General features: G+C 46.3%; 1 protein-coding gene across 2 annotated transcripts; it reads left to right on the plus strand.

The window, feature by feature from the left end:
• The first annotated feature begins 70 nt into the window (after positions 1 to 70).
• Positions 71 to 22,097, plus strand: rmc1 (regulator of MON1-CCZ1). Of its 2 annotated transcripts, XM_055881802.1 has the most exons (20): positions 73 to 331; positions 861 to 937; positions 1,024 to 1,108; positions 1,213 to 1,269; positions 1,398 to 1,484; positions 1,929 to 2,069; positions 2,215 to 2,318; positions 2,463 to 2,552; positions 2,827 to 2,932; positions 3,243 to 3,351; positions 5,394 to 5,438; positions 5,584 to 5,637; positions 16,448 to 16,576; positions 16,728 to 16,834; positions 19,331 to 19,450; positions 19,618 to 19,695; positions 19,954 to 20,058; positions 20,550 to 20,618; positions 20,869 to 21,094; positions 21,922 to 22,097. In XM_055881802.1, exons 1-20 carry the CDS (start codon positions 230 to 232, stop codon positions 21,999 to 22,001), a joined length of 1,971 nt encoding a protein of 656 aa, XP_055737777.1. In that variant the 5' UTR covers positions 73 to 229; the 3' UTR covers positions 22,002 to 22,097. The 2 variants fall into 2 exon arrangements, with proteins under 2 accessions (XP_055737779.1, XP_055737777.1); XM_055881804.1 differs by lacking the exon at positions 2,463 to 2,552 and having other exon boundaries at positions 71 to 331.
• The last annotated feature ends 3 nt before the right edge of the window (positions 22,098 to 22,100 follow it).

A 22,100-nucleotide genomic window follows, 5' to 3' on the forward strand; every position in this document is an offset into this window, starting at 1 on the left:
ACTGGGCTGTAGTGAGTGGACACGTCAAGCGTTCAGATTTATACATCCGGTGAAATATCTGTCATTGTTCTGTGTGGCATTAATATCTTGTGGGATTCACGTGACTGTCACATGATTTTGAAACCGGAACTTGCCGTAGAGAGGCTTTGGACAATTAATTTATGAAATGCAGAGCAAACACTGACAACTAACTGCAAGACATAATAGTCAGCAAAGCTAAAGGTTCATAATGAGTGATGAACACTACTACCTAGAACTTTGTGATAATCCTGTGCAATTTGAAAATGCCTCAAGCGTCAACAATGTGTTTTTTGACGAAGCAAACAAACAGGTACATTAACGTTACTAACGTTAGTAGCCAAGGCTAGCTAGAAGGATATGCTCAGCTATGGTGGTTACTCCAGATACAGCTAGCTAGATGCTTAGTTAGCGCGATTATAGCTAGCTAAATAAATCATATTTTATCTTGATTTTACATTCAGCAAGGTACTTCAATATGCTGGTTTATGTGAACGCAAGTACATATAGAAGGATATGTAGAACTAGCTTTGATGAGGGTGGCTGTCAAACTGTTGATTCCCATGTCGCAGCATGGTGAAGGTCCTAAAGTGTAGCCATACAGTATGGCTAATTAATATGGTAGGTATTAAGGAGGTAGACGAATTAGTGAACTTCAGTCAACATTTAACGCATGTCTCTGGCAGTACATTCACCAGCTAAACAAGGCAGATTAGATGAGCAGTAACCCTCATTCTATTGCTTCAGGCAGAAGTTACACTGTCCTCTTAATGTAATGTATACCAGGCTCCAAATCCTTTTATATATTGATTGTTCTCTATTTACCCTGTTTGTTCCTTCAGGTGTTTGCGGTGCGATCGGGGGGTGCCACTGGGGTTGTGGTTAAAGGACCAGAGGACAAAAGCTCAGTTGCCTTCAGGTAACGAGATGATGCATATATTGCGACGATGATGATCATAAACTTGGATAATGGTCTCTTATGCAGTATATACATTTTCTTCACAGAATGGATGACAAAGGAGAGGTGAAGTGCATCAAGTTTTCGATCGGAAATAAGATTTTGGCAGTTCAGAGAACACCAAAATCTGTGGTAAGCATTACAGCAATCATTCTCAGCTCAATGTTATTCAATTATTGTATTTTCTATCCACGCTGATGGCCTGACCAAATGCCTCAGTTTTTTTTTTTTCGTAGGATTTCATAAACTTCATACCGGATTATCCACATTTGGAATTCTCACAGGAATGTAAGGTATGCAAGCATATCCAGTGTCAAATGTTTGAAGTTCAAATTAACTGTAATTTCTTCATGTTGTAACTAAGCATGAGTCAATCTTCTATAGGTGTGATTTGTTTTATGTTCTCCTTTTTGATTGACAGATGAAGAATGCCAGTATTTTGGGCTTCTGTTGGACTAACTGGAATGAAATCGTTTTCATCACTGACCAGGGAATTGAGTTCTACCAGGTAACTATGTTTCACATTAATCAAATTTCTTGTGATATGTAATAAAGCCAGTCGTTTTTGTGATTTAGGATAGGAATACACTACCAGGAAAGTTGCACACTCCTAGATTTGTTTCATAGGTTATTGGATCGCAGCACTATCAATTGAGTTTGCCCTGTATTGCTCTTTCTTATACTAAAACATTGTCGTGTGACTCAACTCAATTCAAACTACAACCACTAGATGTCTTAATGTACCACTGACTGAGAAATAAAGTTGTCCGATTTTGCAGTACTGCACAGTATTAGGTTGATTGGTAACGTTACCTCTTTATACTGGAATACGAAAAGAGGAAGACTGCAATTTGAACAGGGATGCCTGTTAGGCTCAAAATGTTCTACAAAAAGTCTTGTGCCAGTTTTTCATTTGAGTTGAAGTTGTCAATGAGATGCTCTCTGTGTTTAGGTGCTTCCTGACAAGCGTAGCCTGAAGCTGCTGAAGAGTCAGAGCATCAATGTGAACTGGTACATGTACTGTCCTGAGACTGCAGTCATTCTACTCTCTACCACCTTCCAGGGCAATGTGCTGCAGCCGTTTGCCTTCAAAGTAAGTGGTCACAACTGATGTCCACCTGCTGATACAGTAAGACACGATATATATACCACCAAAAGCTCATGTTCGAGCAAGCATTAGCATCCTAAAGTCGTTGGAAATATAATCATCAAACCTATTGTTTTTTTTGTCCCACCAGAGTGGGACCATGTCTAAAATGTCCAAGTTTGAGATCGAGCTCCCGGTGGTTCCCAAGCCAGCCAAGCTCAATCTGTCAGAAAGGGACATTGCTGTGGCCAACATGTGAGTTTGTAACTGTTTTGAATTGATATTTCACATTTTGGCTCGATTTTCAAGTAACAATTTCAAACAAAAAGCAAAAGCCCTTTGGGCTGTATGAAGCAGTATGAACGCTGAATGAGTTGTTCACTTTGTTTCTAATGGTAGTTACGGTCAGCTGTATGTAATGTATCTGAAGCATCACTCCAGAACTACCGACAGTCCCTGTGCTGAGGTGGTCCTCTATCACCTACCCAGGTACATCTTATTTAGCATATTCCTAATGGGCATTCCTCTAAACATGCTGAAATTCCTCCTAACTTAACATGGTCATGCAGCAATCATATCGTCCTTATATTCAGAGTTTCTTGTGTAACTAGAGAAACAAGGACTAGCTAGAGTAAGAAGCTACTCATAGATATTTACTGGATCAATCTTGAAATGAAATATCCATGGTGTAATTTATACATAGGGAATACCTGAAGGGCTAAATTGGTAAATTACGTCTGGCCTAATGACATGTTGTTCCCAGGGAGGGATCCTGTAAGAAGACCAACGTGTTAAAACTCAACACCACAGGGAAGTTTGCCCTCAACGTGGTGGATAACCTGGTGGTAGTGCATCATCAGAGCACTCAGGTGAGTTCTTTTGGCAAGAAATGACAATTGGAGCCTTTTGAGCAGGGTTCTCACCAAAGAATCTAAGAGGGGTGCTATGCCACTATGTTTATGTATGTATGTTTTTCTAGATTCCAGAAAAATACTTTTTACAGGTGTTCATAAATGCTATATCTCTTGAGTCCAAAGGGGGACCACCTTGTTTTAAAAAAAATGAAGGCAGATCCCTGCTTGAGGTTAGACAGGCAAACTACTACTACGGTTGTGTTGTTTCATATCCAGGGTCCAAACCCATTAAGTCTGGCATGATGTAGATAATGTCTTATTTCAGACCTCCATCATATTTGACATCAAGCTGCAGGAGCCCGACTGTGCCCTGAACGTCCAGCAGCCTGTGCTGCCTCCTCGCTCCATACACCCCTACAGGATTCCCCTCACAGGTATAGGCTACTTGGATGTACTCTATGTATGTACACTCATTGGCCAGTTTATTAGATACACCCATCTAGTACTGGATCTGATACCCTTGCGTGTTCAGAGCAGCCTGATTTCTTTGGGGCATGGAAAAGTTGCTCAATGGTTGTCAAGAGACCTAACGTGTGCCAGGAAAACATTCCCCACACCATTACACCATCAGCCTGTACTGTTGACACCAGGCAGCATGGGGCCATGGACTCATGCTGCTTACGCCAATTCCTGACTGCCATGACGCAACAGGATCCAGGATTCATCAGACCAGGCAATGTTTTTCCACTCCTCAATTGTTCAATGTTGGTATTCGCCTGCCCACTGGAGCAGCTTTTTTTTGTATTTAGCTGATAGGAGTGTAACCCGGTGTGGTCGTCTGCCTCAATAGCCCATCCGTGACAAGGACTGATGAGTTGTGCATTCTGAGATGCCGTTCTGCACACCACTGTTGTACTGCACTGTTATTTGCCTGTTTGTGGCAAGCCTGTTAGCGTGCACGATTCATTCTCTTTCCACCTCTCAACTAGCTGTGTTTTCACGTACAGGACTGCCACTGACTGGTGCGACAAACAAAAAGCATCCTTTCTCGGTTAAACCTAGACACTGTCGTGCGTGAAAAGTCTAGGACGCCGGCCGTTTCTGAACCGGTCGCTTAGGTCACTGGTTTTGCCCACTGGAACGTTCAATCGAACAGTAACTGGATGCCTTTCTGCCTGCTTTATATAGCAAGCCACGGCTACGTGACTCATCATTTCCGTGAACGGAGTGGTGTTCTTATAAACTGGCCACTGAGTGTGTATGGACAGGCCAGACTTTACCAACTGCTTGGCTGTTTTGGTCACTGACTGGCTGACTATGTGTGTCTTTGCCTGTCTTGTCTGCCTGTCAGTCACTCCAGTTGTAATTGTATCACTCTCTTGTGTGACAGAGGTGTCTCTTTCTACCCATGTGTCATTCTGTCTGTCTGAGACATGACGTATCTTTCTGTCACTTGTGGTGGCATATTTCTGCTTTACCAAATGAGGAGAGTTACAAACTACACACCAGTCAGAGTAACACTTAAACTACATCTTTAATAATAATAAGCTTTGGAATAGCATTTGACTTTCAACAATTCACTATTTCTAAAGAACCGTTGAGAAGTACCAACAGAAAAGTAAAGATCTTTTATAGCCAAGATACACCCCTCTCAACTTACATGACGAATCACAGATCTTAGGAACTGTTCACAAAGAAAGACTTTTTCTTGAGAAAGGAGTATCCCTTAGCCAGATAACATTCGCTATTAATTATCGTTGAGTTTGGTCCCTCAGACGAGGCTCTAATCTCGTTCCTGGTACTTCATAGTACAAAAACACCAACTCATCCAATGGCATATATCAATTATCAACTCTAGATACTCCCATCTCAAGTAAACCCCCTCTTGACCCCACTCCTGGACAAGCTCACTGAGGGGAGTGAGCCTCTAGGTCATACACTATCCAGGGATACGTGTAAGATCAGAGAGGACATACAATGTTTCCAGACACTGCCATATACCTCCCCCCAATGGGAGAAGGAGGGAGTGACTGGCGCACAGACATTGTGGAGACAAGTAATTGGTTCCCCATTAATCACGCCATCCCTTCACATGGTTTAAGAATAGGTAAAGACACATTCACATATGAAGACAATGTTCCATTCTGTCCTCTTCCCTTTCTGATATTCTGCATAGCACCAGAGACATGTGAAAGACAAGCCTGACCTCTCCCCTCTCTGGGCCCCAAGTGACTGAGCCCCAGCTTAGGGAAAAGTGCAACTGCCAACACTATAGTCCAAAAAGATATATTCTAATGACAAGTATCTCACATAAGCATATTATGTAAATAAAACATCTTAATTATCTGTTACCCAACTAATTCTGATTCATCCTTCACACACTTCACTCCCATCTGTCGCTTTTAGAATACTCTCTTTCCCTCCCTTCCTTATGTCTCTTAAAGCCCTGACAGAAACTAACTTCACTTCTCCATAGGTCCTTCTGCTGTACCCAGCCAGCCTCCAGTGCCTTGTGAGCTCTGTATCCTTTATGAAACGCAAGTAGCTAGATGAGCTGCGGCGGGCACTTGTCAATGAAACGGTGTCAATGTCAATTGGAACAGCTAGCAGGGAAATGGTAGGTGGTGGTATTACTGATGATCATGGATGCTTCCCTTGACCTTCAGACTCCTCATCTTGGAGCGTCTTTCAACCCGACATCATCATCAGTGCAAGCGAAGGTGAGTGAGAACACCCACACATCTAACCATAGACGACTATGTCCCGGCTTACTGTCTGTTATCTGGACCAGAAACATCTAACCATAGACGGCTATGTCCCGGCTTACTGTCTGTTATCTGGACCAGAAACATCTAACCATAGACGGCTATGTCCCGGCTTACTGTCTGTTATCTGGACCAGAGACATCTAACCATAGACGGCTATGTCCCGGCTTACTGTCTGTTATCATCTGGACCAGAGACATCTAACCATAGACGGCTATGTCCCGGCTTACTGTCTGTTATCTGGACCAGAGACATCTAACCATAGACGGCTATGTCCCGGCTTACTGTCTGTTATCTGGACCAGAAACATCTAACCATAGACGGCTATGTCCCGGCTAACTGTCTGTTATCTGGACCAGAGACATCTAACCATAGACGGCTATGTCCTGGCTTACTGTCTGTTATCTGGACCAGAGACATCTAACCATAGACGGCTATGTCCCGGCTTACTGTCTGTTATCATCTGGACCAGAGACATCTAACCATAGACGGCTATGTCCCGGCTTACTGTCTGTTATCATCTGGACCAGAAACATCTAACCATAGACGGCTATGTCCCGGCTTACTGTCTGTTATCATCTGGACCAGAGACATCTAACCATAGACAGCTATGTCCCGGCTTACTGTCTTTTATCATCTGGACCAGAAACATCTAACCATAGACGACTATGTCCCGGCTTACTGTCTGTTATCTGGACCAGAAACATCTAACCATAGACGGCTATGTCCCGGCTTACTGTCTGTTATCATCTGGACCAGAGACATCTAACCATAGACGGCTATGTCCCGGCTTACTGTCTGTTATCTGGACCAGAGACATCTAACCATAGACGGCTATGTCCCGGCTTACTGTCTGTTATCTGGACCAGAAACATCTAACCATAGACGGCTATGTCCCGGCTAACTGTCTGTTATCTGGACCAGAGACATCTAACCATAGACGGCTATGTCCTGGCTTACTGTCTGTTATCTGGACCAGAGACATCTAACCATAGACGGCTATGTCCCGGCTTACTGTCTGTTATCATCTGGACCAGAGACATCTAACCATAGACGGCTATGTCCCGGCTTACTGTCTGTTATCATCTGGACCAGAAACATCTAACCATAGACGGCTATGTCCCGGCTTACTGTCTGTTATCATCTGGACCAGAGACATCTAACCATAGACAGCTATGTCCCGGCTTACTGTCTTTTATCATCTGGACCAGAAACATCTAACCATAGACGACTATGTCCCGGCTTACTGTCTGTAATCATCTGGACCAGAAACATCTAACCATAGACGGCTATTTCCCAGCTTACTGTCTGTTATCTGGACCAGAGACATCTAACCATAGACGGCTATGTCCCGGCTTACTGTCTGTTATCATCTGGACCAGAAACATCTAACCATAGACGGCTATGTCCCGGCTTACCGTCTGTTATCTGGACCAGAGACATCTAACCATAGACGGCTATGTCCCGGCTTACTGTCTGTAATCATCTGGAGCAGAAACATCTAACCATAGACGGCTATGTCCCGGCTTACTGTCTGTTATCTGGACCAGAGACATCTAACCATAGACGGCTATGTCCCGGCTTACTGTCTGTTATCATCTGGACCAGAAACATCTAACCATAGACGGCTATGTCCCGGCTTACTGTCTTATCTGGACCAGATACATCTAACCATAGACGGCTATGTCCCGGCTTACTGTCTTATCTGGACCAGAAACATCTAACCATAGACGGCTATGTCCCGGCTTACTGTCTGTTATCATCTGGACCAGAAACATCTAACCATAGACGGCTATGTCCCGGCTAACTGTCTGTTATCTGGACCAGAGACATCTAACCATAGACGGCTATGTCCCGGCTTACTGTCTGTAATCATCTGGACCAGAAACATCTAACCATAGACGGCTATGTCCCGGCTTACTGTCTGTTATCTGGACCAGAGACATCTAACCATAGACGGCTATGTCCCGGCTTACTGTCTGTTATCTGGACCAGAAACATTGTTTCATTGTTCCGGATGGTGCTCACCCTCTGTTTCAGGGTGTCTGACCTGTTCTGTGTGTTCCCCCTCTGTTTCAGGGTGTCTGACCTGTTCTGTGTGTTCCCCCTCTGTTTGTTTCAGGGTGTCTGACCTGTTCTGTGTGTTCCCCCTCTGTTTCAGGGTGTCTGACCTGTTCTGTGTGTTCCCCCTCTGTTTCAGGGTGTCTGTCCTGTTCTGTGTGTTCCCCCTCTGTTTCAGGGTGTCTGTCCTGTTCTGTGTGTTCCCCCTCTGTTTCAGGGTGTCTGACCTGTTCTGTTTGTTTCAGGGTGTCTGACCTGTTCTGTGTGTTCCCCCTCTGTTTCAGGGTGTCTGACCTGTTCTGTGTGTTCCCCCTCTGTTTGTTTCAGGGTGTCTGACCTGTTCTGTGTGTTCCCCCTCTGTTTCAGAGTGTCTGACCTGTTCTGTGTGTTCCCCCTCTGTTTCAGGGTGTCTGACCTGTTCTGTGTGTTCCCCCTCTGTTTCAGGGTGTCTGACCTGTTCTGTGTGTTCCCCCTCTGTTTCAGGGTGTCTGACCTGTTCTGTGTGTTCCCCCTCTGTTTCAGGGTGTCTGACCTGTTCTGTGTGTTCCCCCTCTGTTTCAGGGTGTCTGTCCTGTTCTGTGTGTTCCCCCTCTGTTTCAGGGTGTCTGTCCTGTTCTGTGTGTTCCCCCTCTGTTTCAGGGTGTCTGTCCTGTTCTGTGTGTTCCCCCTCTGTTTCAGGGTGTCTGACCTGTTCTGTGTGTTCCCCCTCTGTTTCAGGGTGTCTGACCTGTTCTGTGTGTTCCCCCTCTGTTTCAGGGTGTCTGACCTGTTCTGTGTGTTCCCCCTCTGTTTCAGGGTGTCTGACCTGTTCTGTGTGTTCCCCCTCTGTTTCAGGGTGTCTGACCTGTTCTGTGTGTTCCCCCTCTGTTTCAGGGTGTCTGACCTGTTCTGTGTGTTCCCCCTCTGTTTCAGGGTGTCTGACCTGTTCTGTGTGTTCCCCCTCTGTTTCAGGGTGTCTGACCTGTTCTGTGTGTTCCCCCTCTGTTTCAGGGTGTCTGACCTGTTCTGTGTGTTCCCCCTCTGTTTCAGGGTGTCTGACCTGTTCTGTGTGTTCCCCCTCTGTTTGTTTCAGGGTGTCTGACCTGTTCTGTGTGTTCCCCCTCTGTTTGTTTCAGGGTGTCTGACCTGTTCTGTGTGTTCCCCCTCTGTTTGTTTCAGGGTGTCTGACCTGTTCTGTGTGTTCCCCCTCTGTTTGTTTCAGGGTGTCTGACCTGTTCTGTGTGTTCCCCCTCTGTTTGTTTCAGGGTGTCTGACCTGTTCTGTGTGTTCCCCCTCTGTTTGTTTCAGGGTGTCTGACCTGTTCTGTGTGTTCCCCCTCTGTTTGTTTCAGGGTGTCTGACCTGTTCTGTGTGTTCCCCCTCTGTTTGTTTCAGGGTGTCTGACCTGTTCTGTGTGTTCCCCCTCTGTTTGTTTCAGGGTGTCTGACCTGTTCTGTGTGTTCCCCCTCTGTTTGTTTCAGGGTGTCTGACCTGTTCTGTGTGTTCCCCCTCTGTTTGTTTCAGGGTGTCTGACCTGTTCTGTGTGTTCCCCCTCTGTTTGTTTCAGGGTGTCTGACCTGTTCTGTGTGTTCCCCCTCTGTTTGTTTCAGGGTGTCTGACCTGTTCTGTGTGTTCCCCCTCTGTTTGTTTCAGGGTGTCTGACCTGTTCTGTGTGTTCCCCCTCTGTTTGTTTCAGGGTGTCTGACCTGTTCTGTGTGTTCCCCCTCTGTTTGTTTCAGGGTGTCTGACCTGTTCTGTGTGTTCCCCCTCTGTTTGTTTCAGGGTGTCTGACCTGTTCTGTGTGTTCCCCCTCTGTTTGTTTCAGGGTGTCTGACCTGTTCTGTGTGTTCCCCCTCTGTTTGTTTCAGGGTGTCTGACCTGTTCTGTGTGTTCCCCCTCTGTTTGTTTCAGGGTGTCTGACCTGTTCTGTGTGTTCCCCCTCTGTTTGTTTCAGGGTGTCTGACCTGTTCTGTGTGTTCCCCCTCTGTTTGTTTCAGGGTGTCTGACCTGTTCTGTGTGTTCCCCCTCTGTTTGTTTCAGGGTGTCTGACCTGTTCTGTGTGTTCCCCCTCTGTTTGTTTCAGGGTGTCTGACCTGTTCTGTGTGTTCCCCCTCTGTTTCAGGGTGTCTGTCCTGTTCTGTGTGTTCCCCCTCTGTTTCAGGGTGTCTGTCCTGTTCTGTGTGTTCCCCCTCTGTTTCAGGGTGTCTGACCTGTTCTGTTTGTTTCAGGGTGTCTGACCTGTTCTGTGTGTTCCCCCTCTGTTTGTTTCAGGGTGTCTGACCTGTTCTGTGTGTTCCCCCTCTGTTTCAGAGTGTCTGACCTGTTCTGTGTGTTCCCCCTCTGTTTCAGGGTGTCTGACCTGTTCTGTGTGTTCCCCCTCTGTTTCAGGGTGTCTGACCTGTTCTGTGTGTTCCCCCTCTGTTTGTTTCAGGGTGTCTGACCTGTTCTGTGTGTTCCCCCTCTGTTTGTTTCAGGGTGTCTGACCTGTTCTGTGTGTTCCCCCTCTGTTTGTTTCAGGGTGTCTGACCTGTTCTGTGTGTTCCCCCTCTGTTTCAGGGTGTCTGTCCTGTTCTGTGTGTTCCCCCTCTGTTTCAGGGTGTCTGTCCTGTTCTGTGTGTTCCCCCTCTGTTTCAGGGTGTCTGACCTGTTCTGTGTGTTCCCCCTCTGTTTCAGGGTGTCTGACCTGTTCTGTGTGTTCCCCCTCTGTTTCAGGGTGTCTGACCTGTTCTGTGTGTTCCCCCTCTGTTTGTTTCAGGGTGTCTGACCTGTTCTGTGTGTTCCCCCTCTGTTTGTTTCAGGGTGTCTGACCTGTTCTGTGTGTTCCCCCTCTGTTTGTTTCAGGGTGTCTGACCTGTTCTGTGTGTTCCCCCTCTGTTTGTTTCAGGGTGTCTGACCTGTTCTGTGTGTTCCCCCTCTGTTTGTTTCAGGGTGTCTGACCTGTTCTGTGTGTTCCCCCTCTGTTTGTTTCAGGGTGTCTGACCTGTTCTGTGTGTTCCCCCTCTGTTTGTTTCAGGGTGTCTGACCTGTTCTGTGTGTTCCCCCTCTGTTTGTTTCAGGGTGTCTGACCTGTTCTGTGTGTTCCCCCTCTGTTTGTTTCAGGGTGTCTGACCTGTTCTGTGTGTTCCCCCTCTGTTTGTTTCAGGGTGTCTGACCTGTTCTGTGTGTTCCCCCTCTGTTTGTTTCAGGGTGTCTGACCTGTTCTGTGTGTTCCCCCTCTGTTTGTTTCAGGGTGTCTGACCTGTTCTGTGTGTTCCCCCTCTGTTTGTTTCAGGGTGTCTGACCTGTTCTGTGTGTTCCCCCTCTGTTTGTTTCAGGGTGTCTGACCTGTTCTGTGTGTTCCCCCTCTGTTTGTTTCAGGGTGTCTGACCTGTTCTGTGTGTTCCCCCTCTGTTTGTTTCAGGGTGTCTGACCTGTTCTGTGTGTTCCCCCTCTGTTTGTTTCAGGGTGTCTGACCTGTTCTGTGTGTTCCCCCTCTGTTTGTTTCAGGGTGTCTGACCTGTTCTGTGTGTTCCCCCTCTGTTTGTTTCAGGGTGTCTGACCTGTTCTGTGTGTTCCCCCTCTGTTTGTTTCAGGGTGTCTGACCTGTTCTGTGTGTTCCCCCTCTGTTTGTTTCAGGGTGTCTGACCTGTTCTGTGTGTTCCCCCTCTGTTTGTTTCAGGGTGTCTGACCTGTTCTGTGTGTTCCCCCTCTGTTTGTTTCAGGGTGTCTGACCTGTTCTGTGTGTTCCCCCTCTGTTTGTTTCAGGGTGTCTGACCTGTTCTGTGTGTTCCCCCTCTGTTTGTTTCAGGGTGTCTGACCTGTTCTGTGTGTTCCCCCTCTGTTTGTTTCAGGGTGTCTGACCTGTTCTGTGTGTTCCCCCTCTGTTTGTTTCAGGGTGTCTGACCTGTTCTGTGTGTTCCCCCTCTGTTTGTTTCAGGGTGTCTGACCTGTTCTGTGTGTTCCCCCTCTGTTTGTTTCAGGGTGTCTGACCTGTTCTGTGTGTTCCCCCTCTGTTTGTTTCAGGGTGTCTGACCTGTTCTGTGTGTTCCCCCTCTGTTTGTTTCAGGGTGTCTGACCTGTTCTGTGTGTTCCCCCTCTGTTTGTTTCAGGGTGTCTGACCTGTTCTGTGTGTTCCCCCTCTGTTTGTTTCAGGGTGTCTGACCTGTTCTGTGTGTTCCCCCTCTGTTTGTTTCAGGGTGTCTGACCTGTTCTGTGTGTTCCCCCTCTGTTTGTTTCAGGGTGTCTGACCTGTTCTGTGTGTTCCCCCTCTGTTTGTTTCAGGGTGTCTGACCTGTTCTGTGTGTTCCCCCTCTGTTTCAGGGTGTCTGACCTGTTCTGTGTGTTCCCCCTCTGTTTCAGGGTGTCTGACCTGTTCTGTGTGTTCCCCCTCTGTTTCAGGGTGTCTGTCCTGTTCTGTGTGTTCCCCCTCTGTTTCAGGGTGTCTGTCCTGTTCTGTGTGTTCCCCCTCTGTTTCAGGGTGTCTGACCTGTTCTGTGTGTTCCCCCTCTGTTTCAGGGTGTCTGACCTGTTCTGTGTGTTCCCCCTCTGTTTCAGGGTGTCTGACCTGTTCTGTGTGTTCCCCCTCTGTTTCAGGGTGTCTGACCTGTTCTGTGTGTTCCCCCTCTGTTTCAGGGTGTCTGACCTGTTCTGTGTGTTCCCCCTCTGTTTGTTTCAGGGTGTCTGACCTGTTCTGTGTGTTCCCCCTCTGTTTGTTTCAGGGTGTCTGACCTGTTCTGTGTGTTCCCCCTCTGTTTGTTTCAGGGTGTCTGACCTGTTCTGTGTGTTCCCCCTCTGTTTGTTTCAGGGTGTCTGACCTGTTCTGTGTGTTCCCCCTCTGTTTGTTTCAGGGTGTCTGACCTGTTCTGTGTGTTCCCCCTCTGTTTGTTTCAGGGTGTCTGACCTGTTCTGTGTGTTCCCCCTCTGTTTGTTTCAGGGTGTCTGACCTGTTCTGTGTGTTCCCCCTCTGTTTGTTTCAGGGTGTCTGACCTGTTCTGTGTGTTCCCCCTCTGTTTGTTTCAGGGTGTCTGACCTGTTCTGTGTGTTCCCCCTCTGTTTGTTTCAGGGTGTCTGACCTGTTCTGTGTGTTCCCCCTCTGTTTGTTTCAGGGTGTCTGACCTGTTCTGTGTGTTCCCCCTCTGTTTGTTTCAGGGTGTCTGACCTGTTCTGTGTGTTCCCCCTCTGTTTGTTTCAGGGTGTCTGACCTGTTCTGTGTGTTCCCCCTCTGTTTGTTTCAGGGTGTCTGACCTGTTCTGTGTGTTCCCCCTCTGTTTGTTTCAGGGTGTCTGACCTGTTCTGTGTGTTCCCCCTCTGTTTGTTTCAGGGTGTCTGACCTGTTCTGTGTGTTCCCCCTCTGTTTGTTTCAGGGTGTCTGACCTGTTCTGTGTGTTCCCCCTCTGTTTGTTTCAGGGTGTCTGACCTGTTCTGTGTGTTCCCCCTCTGTTTGTTTCAGGGTGTCTGACCTGTTCTGTGTGTTCCCCCTCTGTTTGTTTCAGGGTGTCTGACCTGTTCTGTGTGTTCCCCCTCTGTTTGTTTCAGGGTGTCTGACCTGTTCTGTGTGTTCCCCCTCTGTTTGTTTCAGGGTGTCTGACCTGTTCTGTGTGTTCCCCCTCTGTTTGTTTCAGGGTGTCTGACCTGTTCTGTGTGTTCCCCCTCTGTTTGTTTCAGGGTGTCTGACCTGTTCTGTGTGTTCCCCCTCTGTTTCAGGGTGTCTGTCCTGTTCTGTGTGTTCCCCCTCTGTTTCAGGGTGTCTGTCCTGTTCTGTGTGTTCCCCCTCTGTTTCAGGGTGTCTGACCTGTTCTGTTTGTTTCAGGGTGTCTGACCTGTTCTGTGTGTTCCCCCTCTGTTTCAGGGTGTCTGACCTGTTCTGTGTGTTCCCCCTCTGTTTGTTTCAGGGTGTCTGACCTGTTCTGTGTGTTCCCCCTCTGTTTCAGAGTGTCTGACCTGTTCTGTGTGTTCCCCCTCTGTTTCAGGGTGTCTGACCTGTTCTGTGTGTTCCCCCTCTGTTTCAGGGTGTCTGACCTGTTCTGTGTGTTCCCCCTCTGTTTGTTTCAGGGTGTCTGACCTGTTCTGTGTGTTCCCCCTCTGTTTGTTTCAGGGTGTCTGACCTGTTCTGTGTGTTCCCCCTCTGTTTGTTTCAGGGTGTCTGACCTGTTCTGTGTGTTCCCCCTCTGTTTCAGGGTGTCTGACCTGTTCTGTGTGTTCCCCCTCTGTTTCAGGGTGTCTGTCCTGTTCTGTGTGTTCCCCCTCTGTTTCAGGGTGTCTGTCCTGTTCTGTGTGTTCCCCCTCTGTTTCAGGGTGTCTGACCTGTTCTGTGTGTTCCCCCTCTGTTTCAGGGTGTCTGACCTGTTCTGTGTGTTCCCCCTCTGTTTCAGGGTGTCTGACCTGTTCTGTGTGTTCCCCCTCTGTTTGTTTCAGGGTGTCTGACCTGTTCTGTGTGTTCCCCCTCTGTTTGTTTCAGGGTGTCTGACCTGTTCTGTGTGTTCCCCCTCTGTTTGTTTCAGGGTGTCTGACCTGTTCTGTGTGTTCCCCCTCTGTTTGTTTCAGGGTGTCTGACCTGTTCTGTGTGTTCCCCCTCTGTTTGTTTCAGGGTGTCTGACCTGTTCTGTGTGTTCCCCCTCTGTTTGTTTCAGGGTGTCTGACCTGTTCTGTGTGTTCCCCCTCTGTTTGTTTCAGGGTGTCTGACCTGTTCTGTGTGTTCCCCCTCTGTTTGTTTCAGGGTGTCTGACCTGTTCTGTGTGTTCCCCCTCTGTTTGTTTCAGGGTGTCTGACCTGTTCTGTGTGTTCCCCCTCTGTTTGTTTCAGGGTGTCTGACCTGTTCTGTGTGTTCCCCCTCTGTTTGTTTCAGGGTGTCTGACCTGTTCTGTGTGTTCCCCCTCTGTTTGTTTCAGGGTGTCTGACCTGTTCTGTGTGTTCCCCCTCTGTTTGTTTCAGGGTGTCTGACCTGTTCTGTGTGTTCCCCCTCTGTTTGTTTCAGGGTGTCTGACCTGTTCTGTGTGTTCCCCCTCTGTTTGTTTCAGGGTGTCTGACCTGTTCTGTGTGTTCCCCCTCTGTTTGTTTCAGGGTGTCTGACCTGTTCTGTGTGTTCCCCCTCTGTTTGTTTCAGGGTGTCTGACCTGTTCTGTGTGTTCCCCCTCTGTTTGTTTCAGGGTGTCTGACCTGTTCTGTGTGTTCCCCCTCTGTTTGTTTCAGGGTGTCTGACCTGTTCTGTGTGTTCCCCCTCTGTTTGTTTCAGGGTGTCTGACCTGTTCTGTGTGTTCCCCCTCTGTTTGTTTCAGGGTGTCTGACCTGTTCTGTGTGTTCCCCCTCTGTTTGTTTCAGGGTGTCTGACCTGTTCTGTGTGTTCCCCCTCTGTTTGTTTCAGGGTGTCTGACCTGTTCTGTGTGTTCCCCCTCTGTTTGTTTCAGGGTGTCTGACCTGTTCTGTGTGTTCCCCCTCTGTTTGTTTCAGGGTGTCTGACCTGTTCTGTGTGTTCCCCCTCTGTTTGTTTCAGGGTGTCTGACCTGTTCTGTGTGTTCCCCCTCTGTTTCAGGGTGTCTGACCTGTTCTGTGTGTTCCCCCTCTGTTTCAGGGTGTCTGTCCTGTTCTGTGTGTTCCCCCTCTGTTTCAGGGTGTCTGTCCTGTTCTGTGTGTTCCCCCTCTGTTTCAGGGTGTCTGTCCTGTTCTGTGTGTTCCCCCTCTGTTTCAGGGTGTCTGACCTGTTCTGTGTGTTCCCCCTCTGTTTCAGGGTGTCTGACCTGTTCTGTGTGTTCCCCCTCTGTTTGTTTCAGGGTGTCTGACCTGTTCTGTGTGTTCCCCCTCTGTTTGTTTCAGGGTGTCTGACCTGTTCTGTGTGTTCCCCCTCTGTTTGTTTCAGGGTGTCTGACCTGTTCTGTGTGTTCCCCCTCTGTTTGTTTCAGGGTGTCTGACCTGTTCTGTGTGTTCCCCCTCTGTTTGTTTCAGGGTGTCTGACCTGTTCTGTGTGTTCCCCCTCTGTTTGTTTCAGGGTGTCTGACCTGTTCTGTGTGTTCCCCCTCTGTTTGTTTCAGGGTGTCTGACCTGTTCTGTGTGTTCCCCCTCTGTTTGTTTCAGGGTGTCTGACCTGTTCTGTGTGTTCCCCCTCTGTTTGTTTCAGGGTGTCTGACCTGTTCTGTGTGTTCCCCCTCTGTTTGTTTCAGGGTGTCTGACCTGTTCTGTGTGTTCCCCCTCTGTTTGTTTCAGGGTGTCTGACCTGTTCTGTGTGTTCCCCCTCTGTTTGTTTCAGGGTGTCTGACCTGTTCTGTGTGTTCCCCCTCTGTTTGTTTCAGGGTGTCTGACCTGTTCTGTGTGTTCCCCCTCTGTTTGTTTCAGGGTGTCTGACCTGTTCTGTGTGTTCCCCCTCTGTTTGTTTCAGGGTGTCTGACCTGTTCTGTGTGTTCCCCCTCTGTTTGTTTCAGGGTGTCTGACCTGTTCTGTGTGTTCCCCCTCTGTTTGTTTCAGGGTGTCTGACCTGTTCTGTGTGTTCCCCCTCTGTTTGTTTCAGGGTGTCTGACCTGTTCTGTGTGTTCCCCCTCTGTTTGTTTCAGGGTGTCTGACCTGTTCTGTGTGTTCCCCCTCTGTTTGTTTCAGGGTGTCTGACCTGTTCTGTGTGTTCCCCCTCTGTTTGTTTCAGGGTGTCTGACCTGTTCTGTGTGTTCCCCCTCTGTTTGTTTCAGGGTGTCTGACCTGTTCTGTGTGTTCCCCCTCTGTTTCAGGGTGTCTGACCTGTTCTGTGTGTTCCCCCACTGTTTCAGGATATCAGTGGTATCTGCAGGTAAAGCTGCCGCCCACCGTCAACCTCCTGCAGGACAAGGGCAAGCTGATCGATTTCCTCCTGCGCAGACGAGACTGCAAGATGGTCATCCTGTCCGTGTGCTCACAAAGTAAGACTGCCTTGTGAAACAGATAGGGGAGACTGTGTTCGTCGCTGAAGGAAGCACACTAATATAACAAGGTTGTAGAATAGACGATTAGAGAAGCCTGAACCATAGTGAACATGTTCACTCAAGGCCTCTCTTTCTCTGTGTGTTTCAGTGCTCAACGGGGAAGACAAGGGGAGCTTACCAGTGGTGGCCACAGTGTTCGACAAACTCAACCAAGTCTTCAAAGAGTACCTGGAGGCAGAGCAGACCTACACTGTGGTGAGTACTGCCTACTAGGGTCAGGACCATACCAGTATCGAGGAAACAAAACAAACACTTTAGGACTTCTTTAGGAAAACAGCCCTAATGTTGGAAACAAAGTCAAGTGACACAAGTGAAAAGTTATTTAGGACAGTAGTGGTATCTTACTAGTAGATCCGTCTAACCACTTTGATCTTGTAACTTGAATAACAAAAAGGATGAAGAGGATATAATCAACTGAATCCGTAATATGGACAACTCAAATCTATTATCAGGACAGTAGCCCATACACTGTTTGTTGCAGTTACTTGACTTTGTTGTTACTAGGGCTGTTACCCTACCCTATTATCGCCATACCGGCAGTCAAATTCCATGTGACTAAGTTTAGTCACGGTAATTAGGCTTCTCCAAGCTCTGCTACTGATGGTCATTAGTAGCCTACCAAACTTGCTAACTCTCTGGTACTCAGCACTCTATTGTCCCTCTAATCACTCTGATCGAAAATCTAATCAAACACTTCATGAGAGCCCAGGAGCTTATGTTGCACAACATTTCTATAGGCTGTGCAATTGCAGAAGAAAACAGAGTGATGGGATCCTCCTCTTTTTAATAGAGGCCATCAGCTTTCTATAGGCTAGACCTAATATATTTATTTCTCAACTTTCCTTACATTAAGCACATTGCTTCTCTTTACAACAGGAGTATATTGAGACAGGTGCATGATAATGATCCATTCTAAATCAAAACAAATTTAAAACATATATATATTATTTAGTATATGTAAAGACGAGATTAAATCAAGAATAGTCTGATTGGTGACAATATTAGCATATAGCTTGTGAATTATATATTATCACTTGTGAATGATTCCCAGCGTGAAGCAAGAAACAAAGCTTTCCCCCCCCCCACCCCGACTTTTTCTAATCATAGTCGCACACCTCATGTAGCCTAGCCTATAGGCCTATATGTTTTGATAAGGTTTATATCACAACTAAAGTGGCCAAATAACATCTTCAAATTAAGCACATTTGATCCTCTTTTACAAGGGCTGTAGAGCTTAACTGGCATATATAAGCATCGTGTGAGTTTCAAGTTTGGGGAAGATAGTTTTCCCCATAAATGTACCTTTATAATTAAAGCATTACATGCATAATCGCATTTGCGGTCACTTTTGATAATGGTGTTTTCCCGCTAATGGAACATTCGCGCTTATACCCTACTGCCGTGTACGCATTTCTGCGCTTATAATGTGAAGAAATAGCCTAATAGTTTATTCAATTTTAAGCTAAATTTTCTAATCTGTTACGTGAGCCACATTGTGTAAAAAAGGTTTTTGATACTAGTGGTTGTATTAATTTGGGATCTATTGCATCCCACAACTGTTCCAGACTATGTTTGGAATATTTATTTCTCGCACAGAATATAATAGGTCAACCTTTGTACTATGGGAGATAGTAGATTGACATAGGCTAGTGCTTTTGCTGTTCGTTAGGCCTACTCATCTTGTTGGCTGATGAAAAGTAAATGCGGCCATTTCTTCCAATATCTTAAATATGCACCTCGGAATTGGATAAGGACGCGCACAGTTGCGTCCTCAAAGCGTCTGTCCTCACTTTTAGCCTGTGAGAAAGACCCGATCACATGATGGAGAGCCATGTGAGTGAGAGGTGCTTTGGAGCCCCCAGCACTCCGGGAGAAGGGAATTATAATTATTATATTTACCCCAAGGGCACAACGGCAACTGGCTGCAAAAGGCATGGATTTTTTTTAGGGGGCATTACGGACACACAAAGGGGATGCCGCCGGGAAATTCAAGTGCATGTCAAATTGTGAATGAGAAACTGATGAAGTGTGTACAGCCTGCACAAAAAAAAACTAAGCAGAGCTCATGCCTTTTCAAGTGACTTTTTTTCAAATCATCATCATCGTCGTATCATGCAGCCTTCAATGTATTAAAAATCAAAACATATAGCCCAACGTTTGTAGAACAACTAAAGTTACATAAATAACTCTAAATTTAACATATAGGAGTACATGTGTCCTTGTTAACCGCTCAACACAGAATATTCGCATGTGTGCACTCAAATAATTTGGAGAAAATATCCTTTCTATTTTATTCAGCTTTGTTCAATTGTATTCTTCATACTATAAAATAATGCCACAGAAATATAAGCAAATATTGTCTACTAAATGAACTAGTGTAGCCCACAGCCATATGACTTAGCCAGATCTAAGGACAGAGTATGCTGTTCTGTTCTTCTGAAATAGACTACATTTTCTTCATATGTTTTAGACCTGTCTAAAATAAATACGATTTATTGTGAATGTGTAGGCAATATTACATGGATTTATGTTACAAAGGTCTGCATCAGTGGCTTGTAGGCTACGTGTGGGAGCCAGGAGGTGCTAAATCTGTTAATTACCATGAGACCAGAGTTATTGGCTTGATAATCTTAGGCTGACAAAATGTTGTGACCGCCACAGCCCTAGTTGGTACCTGTTGATCTTTTTCAGGCTATGGAGTCTGGTCCCAGCCGAGGCAGCGCTGCTCGGGAGAGGCCTGTCCGGACGCAGGCGGTTATCGACCAGTCCGACATGTACACACACGTCCTGTCCTCCTTCACAGAGAAAAAGGTGACGTAACCTCCTTCCTGTGATCCCATTTCTCAGCAGCTAACTGTTTGTTGGAAGTGAAAGGTACAAGGCTACTGTAGTGCTGGTGCCTTATTTGAATTGAAAGTAATTTTTTCTGAATTGCCTGTTAGATGACTGAACATTATATTGTTTCACCCCTCCAACAGGACGTATCTCACAAATTCATCATTGCTGTGCTGATGGAGTACATCCGCTCACTCAACCAGGTCCAGATCACTGTGCAGGTAGGTACTCTTTGCAGAAAAGTATTTTCGGGAGACTCTATCAGAACAGAGTTTTGTGTTGTTTTATGCATAATGGTGGCATGACACTGTTTCATCTTGTAACATGTTGTCAGTGCTACATTAGTATGCTTTGGGTTCCTGTAGATTCTGCATATTTATTGTGCCATATTGTCATCAAATTACCTTTCAATTGGGAACTGTGATGTTGAGTTGTTTGAAATATAAGGTCCACTTTCCTCTCCTCTGTTTCTCCTCCAGCATTACCTGTATGAGCTGGTCATTAAGACATTGGTTCATCACAGCCTCTTCTACATGCTTCATCAGTTCCTCCAGTACCACGTCCTCAGTGACTCTAAACCTCTGGTGAGTGCTCAATTATTATAAACAAAGTGCAACTATTTCATGGTAGTTTGATCCTGTAGGTTTTGGGTATTCAGAGGAGTTGGGGGTAAAGTTCTTAACACAAAGGGCTAGCAGGCTGTTACTTCTAAAGATGCAATGCTTCAGAAAATATCTAGGTCAAATACTTATCTTCAGCTGCACGTCATAAGATTTGCCTGTTCCAATGGAAACAATATAAAATCCTTTTGACATATGCGTTTTACCCCGGTCTTTGAAAGTGAATTCCTATGTAATATTTAATCCAACATCATGCGTGGGAACCTCCTTCCTGTGATCCCATTTCTCACCAGCTAACTGTTTGTTGGAAGTGAAAGGCACCAGGCTACTGTAGCGCTGGTTGATTATTTACTCTCTGTTACATTGGTTGAGCAGACCTTGGATCAGTTCTACTGTATGATCTTTATTTTGATTGGTTGTGAAATGAACATCTGTAGTGTCTGTATTGTCTTAAGGCCTGTTTGCTGCTGTCTCTAGAAGGCACTTACCCCGCTGCACACCAGCTCTCCCTGGACATGTTAAAGGTATGATGCACGCGTCACACACACATGCAGACTATTTTAAACAGCTATCGGTTATCACACAGGACATCCCCAAAGTCCTTTGTAGAATTGGTTGTTTTTACAGAGAATCCTGTCAACTAATTATAGAAAGAAAGGAGCCTTCATGTGAACTTCATTCATGGCTAACTTATAACAATAAATCCTGGTACTCATATAGACATGTTTAACATGCTGATCTGTAACGTCCTACATCTATCTGTGTGTGTGACAGAGACTGTCCACGGCCAACGATGAGATCGTGGAAGTACTCCTGTCCAAACAGCAGGTGCTGGGTGCTCTGCGCTTCATCCGCAGCGTGGGAGGCAACGACAACATCTCCGCTCGCAAGTTCCTGGACGCGGCGCTCCAGACGGCCGACCAGATGCTCTTCTACACCATCTTCCGGTTCTTTGAGCAGAGGAACCTGCGCCTGAGAGGCAGCCCCAGCTTCAACCCAGGTGAGGTGACACCTCTACACTAGGGCTTCAGCTGAAATGGCTCCCTATTCCCTATGTAGTGTGCTACTTATCACCATGGAGATCACTTACTCAAGAGCCACATTGTCTTAGGTCTGGTGGCTTGACCAATAGCGTGACTTGTCTGCACCGATAGGTGGAAGGAATGGCTCTGCGTAGGGTGACACTAAATTCCTGTATTTCCATGGCTCTGGTCTGACTAACTCCTTTGTAATGACCGTAGAAAGAATTCACACATTGACTCTAGAATGTTGTAGAAATGTTGATAACGCCATAGTTTTCAATAATGAATGTGTAACCTCTGTGTGATTTGTCTATTAGATTACCTTGACCCAAATAATAACTCTATTAAGCCAGGAACGACAGGCATATGCTGAAAGGTGCTGAAGCAGTTTATTTGGCTTCGCCTGCTGTTGTGTGCTCCTATTGCTTTTTTATCCATATGAATACATTTATCCTAGTTGCATGGTTTCTTTGCAACGTAGGAGAGTATCAATGATTGTGAACCTGTTTCCTATAGGTTTCAGGTTTTGATAGACGCCAACATTATCAACGCAAACTGAAATCCATGACAGAGCAAAGCATAGACCTGTCTAAAAATCCAATAAAAATACATTTTAAAAGTATAAATTAATAAGGACCCAGTCGGTACCAATGCTAAAAACACAACCAACATGTAGGTAATAAGTAAAACTTGGAATAAATAACAAATTATTGAATGAACTGCTAATAAATCACTTCCCACCCAACTGCCACTGGTGTGTATTGACTGACCTTTGACCCAATACTCTGTTTTGATTGGCCTTTAGGTGAGCACTGTGAGGAACACGTGGTATACTTCAAGCAAGTTTTCGGGGAGCAAGCACTCATGAAGCAAGCAACAGTTTGAGCTGTGACATTTCATCTTATCCCACAGCCTGTTTAACTTATTGTAAATTGTTGAAATCATGCTAATAAAGTCATTTGTACATACTCTAACAATCAATTT

The sequence above is a fragment of the Salvelinus fontinalis genome, chromosome 25, assembly GCF_029448725.1.
Source record: "Salvelinus fontinalis isolate EN_2023a chromosome 25, ASM2944872v1, whole genome shotgun sequence".
Lineage (NCBI taxonomy): Eukaryota > Metazoa > Chordata > Actinopteri > Salmoniformes > Salmonidae > Salvelinus > Salvelinus fontinalis.